At 42.1% G+C, this 12,639-nt stretch overlaps 1 protein-coding gene across 1 annotated transcript in view; it reads left to right on the forward strand.

Annotated features, from left to right (window-relative positions):
- The first annotated feature begins 1,293 nt into the window (after nucleotides 1–1,293).
- LOC126412218 (protein kibra) overlaps nucleotides 1,294–12,639 on the forward strand; it is a 205,144-nt gene continuing 193,798 nt past the window's right edge. Inside the window, exon 1 of the mRNA XM_050081703.1 lies at nucleotides 1,294–1,920. Coding sequence (XP_049937660.1) covers nucleotides 1,793–1,920 — 128 coding nt within the window. The 5' untranslated portion in view covers nucleotides 1,294–1,792. The remainder of the gene's footprint in view (nucleotides 1,921–12,639) is intronic.

A 12,639-nucleotide genomic window follows, 5' to 3' on the forward strand; every position in this document is an offset into this window, starting at 1 on the left:
CACACTGAAAAGGGTCGTGTCAATTTGCCACTCCTAGCCGTCATCGGCGTTAAATAAGGGCATGTGCTGTCGTCAAAACACATCGGTTGTAAACAGAACGTGTCATTTGCACGAAACCATGGACGCAGGAATTCTTAAGGGACACGGTGAGTCACACCTTCGGTCCTTTCAGAACGCTATTGCAGACACACATCCTTCAAATGACGCATCACTGCGGACGAAAGGGAAAGCATCGATAAGATAGTGTAGTGAAAGCAGAGACTTCGGTCGCCTAGTAAGACTTACTTTCGGCTACGCATGTCGCAGATGATGTCATAGTCCCTCTACAGACATTCACTGATTACAATGGTGTATTACTAAGCTTTATAAGCTGCACTGATTATAATGGTGTATCATTAAGCTTCATCAAGTTACATGAAACCACCACAACAATACACGAAATAGATTCATACAATTTCATTTCCCTCACTAAGGCAGTGTCATCACAGCTAGACGTATCTTCACTGTATATGGTCCTCCAGCTTTAGCGTATCGGTTTGCTGGCCTGATTTTTTTTTTTCAGAATTTCCCTCATTTCGTTTTTTTTTTTTTGTGGCACGAACAACCATTCAAATGACATTTAACAAACATTATAGTTACCTTGCCTTAGTATTAATGTAGACCACAATATCAATACAGAAATCTGAGTCAATCCGCGACACATTTTACGCCTCACTCAGAACAAAATGAAAAAAGAAGCGAAAATGATAAAATGTATCAAGAAGCAGGGGATCGAGCGTAAAAGGAAAAGCTGGAAAAATATTTTCCCCCAAAATTAATATAGAGCATTTCAAGACACAGGAAAAGCGACTAAGCTCTTCGATTTTTTCATCCGTGCTTCGACGAGAACGCGTAATTTAGAGAACTATCGTTAATATTCCACAGTTATCTATTTCATTCTTCTCATTTCGCAATAAAATTGCTGGTCTCGCATATTTCTATTGCATTATCCAAAATATTGTATGTAAACGTAACGCCTATAACAACAGTCTAATTACTGACGAAGCTGTCTCGAACAGTAGACTTATAGAGAGACGAACGCCTGCAGTGTATCATTCGATAACACAACACGTTCATTTCTTACGTGATTTGCCAGAGAGAAGTCGTAGCAACTCGCCAGCAGTGTTTTGAAATCAGATGTTGGGTTTGGCCTTAAAGCACGCAGTTGAGATGTTTCATCACAGATGGCGCTGGTTCGAGGCGCAGCAGCGAAGTGGGTGAGGTATGCGTCAACTGTGAGCAGCCGACGCGCAAAGCGGCCGCAGGTGCCCCATTGCACTCTTGCGCCGAGCGCCGAACTGTCTGTGTTTACTTCATACGAGCGTGATTTCGTTGTGTACATTTGTGCCTTGAATTGCGTAAGGGTATTTGACAACCTTGTACGACGACAGTTAACATTTGTTTGCCGTGTATAGCGTAAAGTACGTGTTCAGCGTTGTGCGGGAACGAAAAAAGAGGGCGAGTGTCTCCGCCTTTGCCGTGTTCGACGACCAACTTGTTTGGAGAGGGCTATTCGTAGTCTCTGCTGGAGTCCACGGGGCCACAGGAGGCCGAACAGCAGTCATTCAAGTTGCTTCATGGTTATGTTAATACGCGCATTCCTTTGCCAAGGCATCTGAGCGCTGATTGGCTGGTGAACATGAGTTGAAGGTGACGTCACGCTTCTCATGATAATGAGGTATTCAACATGGCGGAGTAGCTAGATTGTGAATTGCCAGTTGCTATACTTTTGGATGGATTTAACTAGTGAAATATGCCAAGGAGACGAAATGGAGAAATACCTCTGCCCGACGGTTGGGATTTTGGAACGGACTACGATGGGAAGATCTACTTCATCGATCATAATAGCAAGAAAACAACGTGGATTGACCCGCGAGACAGGTGAGTTGAAAAAGCGACTTAACCCTGCGGAGCCCCACGTCAAATCTCCGAATTCCTTAAATGTTTCTGCTGTATTGTGTCTCGTCATCCGCTGAAGCGCTGCAAAATGCATTCGCTGTGTTATTTCAGCCTGAGTTTGATTAATGCTGTCGTGAGTTACTGGTCATTTAAAGCATTTAAACAATAACATACAAAACTCGGGATTAATTTCGTCTGGATTAAGCACATGTGCTGCCATCTCCATGGAAACACGCCGTGTGTTGCCATAACATTTGTTTCACATACTGTATAACTTTGCGAATGAGTGAACTGTAAATATTTTTTCGTCGGTGTTAGTTGATTGTTGTCAAAACAGAACATTAACGTTCGTGTGTGGATGCGTGTTTCTCGCTGTGCGCTTTGGACAAAGGGTTGCTATTTGATTTGCAGTATGTAAAATATAAAATATCAATGTTTTGCCAGTTATTTACGCGAAAAAATAATTCGTGATTTAAGTAACACGTCCACGAAAATAGTGATTGACGCAGTGTGTGACTATTAGCACATCGTGTTTGGCTTCGAGAAAGATGCCGCACGACCAATTTGTTATAACTTGTAATTGGACGCCAGTGTTATTCTTCGCGAATGTGTGTTAAAAAGGTTTTTCACTGCATTATGTAGTATGTTCATTGCATTCACAGATTACATTCGTCTTGCGGTAAGAACGTGTAAGTAGTTTTCTGCATTCGTCGCAGTCCCAGCGTCTCGTAATAGCCAGAGGTTCCAGAAGTTTTGTTTCTATTTTTGGATGGGCGTTAGCTTTTTCGTCTCGTCGGGCTCGCAGTGTGCATAAGGTTTCGCACCGTTTCATGCCTTGCCATCTTCGACTTTTTGTTCCATTGTGGCGACGTTTACTACATTTTAAGAAGTCTCCGAGGATAGAGTTTCGTTCACCGGTGAATAAACAATTTTTTTTCCAGCTTCATCTGAGGCGAACACGGACACTGGGTGGAACACATTATTATTATTATTTTTTAATGCGCTCTCTAATTTACTCCGAATTGCTATTTTTCCCGAAGTCAATCTATAGCGATTGGTTAGGATACATTGCAGTTAAAATGAAGCCTGTTTGCTTTGCCGTTGCTCCATTTGCGCTTCACTGACAGCACCGTGCGTGCGGTTCCCACATGTAAACGTATATTTGCAACAGGCCGCAGAAATGCTCTGCCGTTGCCTTACCATTGTTGATAGCGCAGGAACCTGTGCCACGGGGAAACGGGGGGTGTGGCCGTGCAGCGCACGCCGTTTGTTTACATCCCTTCTCACCCCGTGCAGTTGGGTGTCAAGGGCAAGAGCGGGCGTCCGACAGGAATTTGCAGACGGATGGGGGCTGCGCTCCGGAGTGGGGGCAGCTAGCGCCACCCTTGTCCATTGGCGTTGTCGCTCTGCACCGGGGTCGGGGTAGCTCCGCCCATATTCTGCGTGCCTTACCGCAGTCGGCAGGCCTGCTCAGAGGGCTCGATTCCCACAGTAAACGCTATTTAGTATTTGGTGTTTACTTGCTACCTTCAACTGTGCATTGAACCTCTCCCTTGCAGGACAAAATTGTTTTCAACTTTATTACCGCTTCATTAGCACACGACGATATATTTGTTAGGCTTCAGCGTCAACAGAAACTGCCAATTTCAGTGTACAGATACATAAGTAGTAAACAACAGCATGAAAGGCGAATGGTGTTTAATACTGGCTGTTTGCAACCATCATCACAGTGTTAGACATTTCAGGACAAGTAATTGTTTGACGTTATAATACTTTGGACGGTCTCAGTTAAATTTTCTTTTAAATTTGTATCAAATATCTAGCAGATAAAATGTTCTAGCTGCTTTTATTGATGAGTTCAGTTCCGTTCGCTCAGCGCGTATAACAGCTAATAACCGACCATTTCGTTTATACTGTTTTTAATTGTGCTAATTTAACTTGTAACAGCATGTACAATATTCGTAACTCACGCCGACTAACGAATAAGTTACATCTCTGTAGATAAGTATTGTGTGGTGTGATCGAGAATGCTTTACTTGGTCTTGTCGAATTGTTATACAGGGACCTGTGTGAAGCAGTCTAATAAAATTCAGCTGTGACTGTTAAACGTTTCGTTCACTACAAGATCTCGCCTGTTCCAGGTAGCTTTTTTTCCTACCATAGTGACGCCCCAGAATTCTAATAGTCAGTTATGGGACGTTGCTTATTGAAAGAAGTGTCAGGCTTTGATGTCTGACGTTGCGTTTTTGTATGTGCGGGTTGAACGTAATCGAGATTCACTGAGCAAGTCAAGAGAAGCACGCGTAATGACCGTACAATCTAAAGAAAGAGCTCTGAAAACTTTTTTTTTATTTCTTTCAGATTTTAATTACGGTAAGCATTGATGAAATATTGATGCTCGAAATAGGATCGAGAAGTCATTAATATCCATGAGAGAGGGCTACAGTTTGTGTATGACAGGAAACACTGTCACCTACAGCTAATCTGTCCGTACAGTAAAGGCGCATCGCCTTTTTTGTATCCCAAACTGTATCAGAACGAAGTACATCATGAAATGAATACTGACTCTTGGATAATTTGGTTTTCAAATACTGAGAAGTCACGTATTTGTTTTTGTAAAATACCCTTATGACAACCCTGAGGCAAATATCATTGTAGCATAGTGCTTTCCTCCAGTTGTTCTCTACCTGTGTACCGAGATAACGCATGAAAATGGAAAATTAAGCACAAACACCCTCGTGACCACATTTAATTCAATTCTTATTCATTTAATTCACGGTTTTGTCCAAACAGAAAATAGAAAAATCTGCTATTTGAAGTTACTAGTGGAAGTCGTGTACGATACACACACATGCTGCATACACCATATTCTGGGGACCAGACAGAGTTGAGCTTAGCTATTGGGAAGCTTATGAGGCCATTTAATGAATTCGTAAACTTTTACTGCGTGATAATGAAAGTTATTTACGATTTGTAGGTATGAGACGTAGGCGTTAAAGGAAATCTTTCATTTATGGCATGTAATACAATAGTATTTCGTTTATTGTCTTTAACATGGAAGGTCATATTTTCAAGGATTTTTAGATGCAGTATTATCGACATGAAAATTTTACAGTTATGTGTACTCATCTAGTATTTAAGCATATACGCGTAGATATAAGTAGCAGTGTGTTAGCAAAAGACAACAATAAACTAGGATTATGTGTCTTTGAATAAAATCAGTTTATTCCGTTTATTTATTAAGGGTCCAACAAAAACGACAAACGACAAATCATATGTTTTCATGTGTAAACTGCAAACTTTTCTTCTGGAATACTCAGCCACTCCATGTAACAATTTTATGTGAAATTTCGTTATAGTAATCTTACCCCTGTCAAACGAACAAAAATGTAGCTATCCCGATTTACCTTCCCAATAATGTGTTCTTTTGAAGGAAGTAAATGATGGCGTACAGTGCAGCGTTAGACACGCTTTTTCTTAAAAGTGTGAGGCACTGTTGAATTGTGTGTTTTGTTGTACTGTCATCACGTATACAGAATTTATTCTATTAGTTTTGTGAATGCGCTACCGTGTAGGGATTCTTACCGGCCCTTGCATTTCTTGCTTCTACGGTGCAAGATGTTCAAGTAAAGTATTTAATATCAAACACAGAAGCCACTTTAATAAGAGAAGTCTTGAAGTTTGCAACTACGTGTGAAAGGAGGCGCCTGACGGAGGGCAACGGTTCAGATCTCCGACTGACTACCCAGACTTAGGGTCGCTGGGGTTTCTCACAAACGCTTTACTTTGCCGGCATGGTTCGTTTTGAAAAGGTCACAGCCGATTTCCTTCACCTGTTCGAGCGTGTGTTCGTCCCTAATGACCTCGTCGTCGACGGGATGTAGACCCTCATCTCCTCTCGAAACTAGACATCTGCCTTTCACCTGCAGTTTCTTTCTGAGGCATCAGCGTGCATCTCACCGACCGACTCAACTCTTCGTCTCAGATCCTATCAGTACCTTTCAAACTCAGCAGAAACTCTACGTCATCGGAAAACAACATTGGGAGGAAGGATGCAGCATAAAACTTGACTTGACCTTACAGTCATCTTACTGGGGACCACAAGTAGTACACCTTTACAGTATTTCCATGTAATAACAGTATGCCACATTTAATGACCACTTTATGAAAAATGATGGTTTGTTAATGGTTTCCCATAAGTGTTTTGCAAGTGTTATGAAATGATCACTGTTTTCTTAAATTTACCGTGGCAAAAAGTTTAACACTCGTGCAAGACCATCACAAAACTTATTTTTATATTTGCATTTTATCTAAACGATTTTCTTGCCGCTTAGTAGAAAACGCCCTGCGCCAGATAATGCTGTTAAGATAGGATGTAAATACAAACAAAACATTAGTTTTCAACAGTATTTATTATACTTCAAAAGGAAAGAAAACTACTGATGATATCGCAGAAGTGGCGAAACCTGACGGGATAGTCATACGTTAACTCCTGTGCATGAAGCGATCGTAACACAGTATAATAGTATTATTAACCTTTTGTTTGATACAGTTTTTAAAAGCCTATGTAGTACAATGCTTCTCTGCCCAAGCGATTCTTATAGCCAACACAGGAATTCTATATTTGCTGTGCTGTGAAGATAGCTTTATACATTTACAAGCATGTTTACTGTCTTTGTCTTCCTTTTGTTTATATTTTTGTTCATGTCTTCTTTTTCGTCGAGTTTCATGTCTGAAGTGCCGTTATTCCCAAACTGCACTGTGCATCCTTGGTTTTCTTCTCCGCTTATTGGAAGGAATAATTGACATTGGTTTTTGTTACGGCACTCAAGACGTACTTTCATTTTATATGTTGCTGAAGTTTCCTTTAACTCATTGTGTATTAGTTGGCGTCTTCGTAATACACCCAATTCGCGAGAATCACATTCCATCAGCCTTTATTCTGCTCTCGATCACCGATCGTAATCATAGCTGGCACCATAGTACCGAGTCGTATGAAATGATTATTCAAAGTCGCCTTCGATGCTGTATTCGGTGTTTGTTGTGGTGGCACCGGGAAAACATCCTTCGTCAGGTCAAGGTACCTGAAGTCGAGGTCGCCTGGCGCTACTCTTGGAATTTTACTGATTTCGGCTGTGCCAGCTGGTTTGTTTCCAAATTTCGGGTCAACTTATGAAGGTCATATACGCACGCATTATGATAATATCGAAGAGACGAGTGCCTTATGAAGCTGTCATATGTTACTACGTGCCATATGTAACGGCCGTGAGCTGATCATTAAGAAACACTGTAAATGACAACAGGTTTTTTTCAAACCCAACAATGAAATACATTTCAAGATGTACCCTTTGGGAATACAATAAACCTGGTTATGTATTTGTAAATCTGCTATAAAATATGATGTGGTAAATATTCATACCAACGAAGCAGCAGAAAAACAGTTATTAATGGTAATTGTAGTTATTTACTGCTGGTATATATGTTAACCATTGTCACCTATAGAGTGCACACAGTCTCATGGAATTAGAATTCTGGTAATGTCACTATTATCCAGTGTTAGTGAAGGGACTAGACCTGAGACTGATGTATGTGAGGCATGTTCATATGCAGGAGTCGATCATCTGCTACAAGGAATCGTGTTGTTTATGAAACCCATAACGCCTCTACGAGCCTTAAATACAAAATTTTGTTTACAGACACGAGAAATAGATCTGTATGCTCGAAGACACATACAACTTTTATTACTTCTAGGAGAATGTGGAGGAGATTGATTTGAGGAAACCACTAATGCTGCAATCAGAACAGTTATTTGAATCCCTCTCCTTCTAGATACAACCATTTCTGCATCACGTTACTTATTCATTTATTGTTTATTTCGTATGACCAGATCAGAGCCTTCTTATTGCCCTCTCTTACATCAAACCAAGAACAACAGATACTAAAATTTATTAGAAAAAGTTCTCAGTCATCACACACACTTCTAGTTCTATTATCTACATCTGAGAAAATATTAGGAGAACAATTACAGTTACCAACACAAACAATAACAGTGGATAATAATACTAATGGGCAATAATAATAATAATAATAATAATAAAACAGGAGAAAAATTGAAAAATACATCCAACTGGCTGAGGAAGTCAAGGACATGTGGCATCAGGATAAAGTTGACATTATACCAATTATACTATCAACTACAGGAGTCATACCACACAATATCCACCAGTACATCAATGCAATACAGCTACATCCAAACTTGTTTATACAACTACAGAAGTCCGTAATTATTGATACACGTTCAATTACCCGAAAGTTCCTAAATGCAATATAATATATACCGTACAGTTAAAAGGAAGTCACGCTTGATCAAGGTCCGCGTCACTTTCCATTTTTGACCAGACATAACGCCTGAGAAAAGAAAGAAAGAATGAATAATAATAATAATAAAAGGTGTCGAGAATATCAGTAATATTGATTAGTTTATCACATTTGAATCCATGGGAAGGCGAAGAAAGAGATGATTGAAATGACAATGACAACAGCCCTAAGAAAGGACAGACTTTCATTACAGGACTCTGTCACTAGGTGGAGGCAAAAGTGGTGGGGGAGATGTAGTTGACAAGAGTGAGCAGACAAATACATGGAAAAGATACCTATTGCAGTAGGAGATGGGCCATTAGCTGTGTTTTGAAATTAGGAAGTCACTTAATTTCTCTGTGATTTTGAAGAAGATCATTCCAAAGTCAGTTTCCTGATACAGAAAATTATTTTGAGAAGATGGCTGTGTTATGTAGCGGTATAAAGGTAGTTTTACTTTGTCGAGAATGAGTAATTCAACTGTGCTGTTCAGACTTCCCTTATTTGTATACGATGCAATCTGACACGTATTTGTTAATCTGTGTGAGGAAACTGACTTTTTCTTCTTCGTGCTAACAAAGCAAGAATGATTCGTTTGCAGGCATAAGACGAAAGCATCGAGCGAGGAGGCACATTGGTAAGACATTGGACTCATGTTACAGAGGGTAGCGGTTCGTATTCTCTTGCTCTAGGTTTTTCCGTGATTTTCCTAAATCGCTTAAAGTGAATATCGGGGTAGTTCTTTTGAAAGCACGGAGGGTTTCCTTCCCCAATCCGTGTTTCATCTCTGATGGCCTTCGCCTCCATCGACTCTTGATCACTGCATGACTCATAGCAGTATGGACATGGCATAGGTGCTCCATTGTTCGTTTTTTTATTTACCTATTTTGGCCTTTGGAAGCAGTGACCATACAGCCAGCAGTAATTACAACAGTGCCATGTTAACATAATTGCAAATTTCAACGGAGAACACAAATGAGAGTTGGAGGTACAAACGTAAGTTCTTAATGCAAAATAAAAAACACAAAATGACGAACACAATTACAGCTAATAGTAGTTACAATAGTACCGAGTTAACAGATTTGTAAATTTCACAACAGAACAATGGTGAGAGTTTGACCTGCAAAGACAAAGAATTATTATAAAATAAAAACACTAAGTTAGACCCGGTTTTCGAAGTGGGGTGGTTCTATATGAGGACGAGATCCACAGCAATTTATAATTTAAAGGTGGATACCGGTGTCTTTTAAAAAGTCCAGTATCCGGACACACCCAAAAACATACGTTTTTCATATATTAGATGCAGTGTGCCACCACTTACTGCCAGGTACTCCATACAGCGACCTCAGTAGTCATTAGACATCGTGAGAGAGCAGAATGGAGCGCTCCGCGGAACTCACGGACTTCGGACGTGGTCAGGTGATTGGGTGTCACTTGGGTCATACGTCTGTACGCGAGATTTTCACACTCCTAAGCATCCCTAGATCCACTCTTTCCGATGTGACAGTGAAGTGGAAACGTGAAGGGGCACCTACAGCACATACGTGTACAGGCCGACCTCGTCTGTTGACTGACAGAGACCGCCGACAGTTGAACAGGGTCGTCATGTGTAATAGGCAGACATCAATCCAGACCATCTCACAGGAATTCTAGACTGCATCAGGATCCACTGCAAGTACTGTGACAGTTAGGCGGGAGGTGAGGAAACTTTGATGTCATGGTCGAGTGGCTGTTCATAAGCCACACATCACGCCGGTAAATGCCAAGCGACGCCTCGCTTGGTGTAAGTAGCGTAAACATTGGACGACTGAACAGTGGAAAAACGTTGTGTGGAGTGACGAATCACAGTACACAATGTGGAGATCTGATGGCAGGGTGTGGATATGGCGAATGCCCGGTGAATAGCATCTGCCAGCGTGTATAGTGCCAACAGTATAATTCGGAGGCGGTGGTGTTATGGTGTGGTCGTGTTTTTCATGGAGGGGGCTTGCGTGGCACTATCACAGCACAGGCCTACATTTATGTTTCAAGTACCTTCTTGCTTCCAACTGTTGAAGAGCAATTCGGGGATGGCGGTTGTATCTTTCAAGACGATCGAGCACTTGTCCCTAATGCACGGCCTGTGGCGGAGTGGTTAGACGACAATAACATCCCTGCAATGGACTGGCCTGCACAGAACGCTGATCTGAATCCTATAGAACCCCTTTCGGATGTTTTGAAACGCCGACTTCGTGTCAGGCCTCACCGACCGACGTCGGTACCTCTCCTCAGTACAGCACTCCGTGGAGAATGGGCTGCCATTCCCCAAGAAACCTTCCAGCACCTGATTGAACGTACGCCTGCAAGAGTGGAAGCTGTCATCAAGGCTAAGGGTGGACCAACACCATATTGAATTCCAGCATTACCGATAGAGGGCGCCACTAACATGTAAGTCATTTTCAACCAGGTGTTCGGATACTTTTGATTACATAGTATATATATAAAACCGGTAAAGAAAAGCAGTTATGCTAGTGGGGAGGGAGTAAACGATCGCAGGAAATTTCCTGTACAGGACTGCTTCCACTGTCTTGGTACATGCCAGTACGAGGTGGTTCAGATCCGCCATTGCTGTTTGGTCTTTATCGCAGTGTCCAGGAGCAATAAATTTTAACCGATGTAGGTGGGAGTGGAAACACCCATGTCCCTGCCTTATGCGATTGATGGAGGTCACATGACGTCTACTGAACTTCACCGAGGCGAACCACGGAGGAGAAAAGACCGTCGGTTATATGGCAGCCCTTATAGTGCTGGGATACGTGCGTTCACAGCTCCAACCGCGATAAGCAACTTTCTTAATCGTCGATTTGAGATCCTTGTGAGGGACCGATGTTGAGCGTAACTGTCTTTCCGTAATGCTCGTCTAGACGAAGCTGTCAGCAGTTTCAACAAGGAGAATGCCATGACGCCCTTTTGCCTTGCGCCTTTCTCCTCTGCATTCGTATTGTGTCGGTCCTCTGGGAAGCCCCCATTTGACAAGTTGGTCCCAGGCTTTCCCCACAACTGATATCAGGCTGTTCAGTGATCTGCAGACGGGCCATTCCGATGTACCTCAAAGCGGCAGACAGCTGGTTTCATCAACGTTTGAAGTTGATCACTTCTAGCTGCCCACAGATGTTGTCTGCCAGCAAGTGACAAATATCTTCTGGAATTGAAAGGATTGGACGTGAGGTTCAGATATTTATTGCGTTACCTTCGAGGAGTCTTCTGTCACGTACTCCACTTTGGCATTAATGACTGTGGTGGAACGAGCTTGAGATTGGAATACTGAACGTAATATTTTTGTAATGAAAGGCTTCAGTAAAAAATTGGATGTTACGTACGAAGTGTAACTTTGTTGTTATTTCATCCCCCTCTCCCCACATGGGCGGGGAAGGGATACAGCCAATCTGCTCTTCAGCCAATTTGACAAGTAAAACCAAATTAGATGAAAAAATGCTAACATAAAGATATTTACAAGGATTTTAAAACATTTTGGAGGGTGAAATTAATGGAAGTTTTTATATGTACGTGGGTTGGAACTTTAATAGTGGCAACAGCTCGTACGAAATAGATACTTGTTTCAAAGTTTTACTGACCTTCAAAGTAGTCACCAGCATTGTGTATAACCCGTTGCCAGCGATGTGGAAGTCGTAGGATACTCTTTGCAGTGCCAGTTGTGTTGACAATTCGAGCGACGAGATCTATTGCCCGACGAATTTACAGCAGTTCTGAAGCGAATGCCGTAAAGTGTTTCCTTCAGTTTAGAAATCGAGTTGAACTTACGAGGGCTCAAGTCAGGGGAATGCAGTAGGTGGTATAGCACTTAGCAGCCCCACCAGTCAAACAGATCAGTAACAGTTTTGCACTGTACATGCTTGAGCATTGACCTGCAAAATGATGGTCAGATCCTGCAGGAAGTGTCATCAATTCTGTCCCTGTGCTGTTCACTTTTGGAACACAACCTACGAGAGGGGTCCAATCTCCACGTTCAGCTAGTTAGTAGATTTAGTCTATTGTGGAATACTGTTGGCTAGTTAGTAGATGAGGTTTCCGTGTTAATTGCCGGCACCTCGAAAAATGCCGAAATGGAAATTGTACATTGTGTATGACATTTTGACCTCAAGTTACGAACGCTTGCAGCGAATGCTAAACGTTGAGCAGATGGGTGGACGGTGAGGTGGGTGCAGAGTTGGTCGGGGAGTCGGTGAGGTGAGGCGGTGCGACGCGGCCCGGCTGTCGCCCGTCTCGGTGTCGCCTCCTACGCTCGACCTTGCGTCTCTTGTACATGGAACTGGGAGGTCGCGGCTGCCGAAGCGAGGCGCGCCG

The sequence above is a fragment of the Schistocerca serialis genome, chromosome 7 (genome assembly GCF_023864345.2).
Source record: "Schistocerca serialis cubense isolate TAMUIC-IGC-003099 chromosome 7, iqSchSeri2.2, whole genome shotgun sequence".
Lineage (NCBI taxonomy): Eukaryota > Metazoa > Arthropoda > Insecta > Orthoptera > Acrididae > Schistocerca > Schistocerca serialis.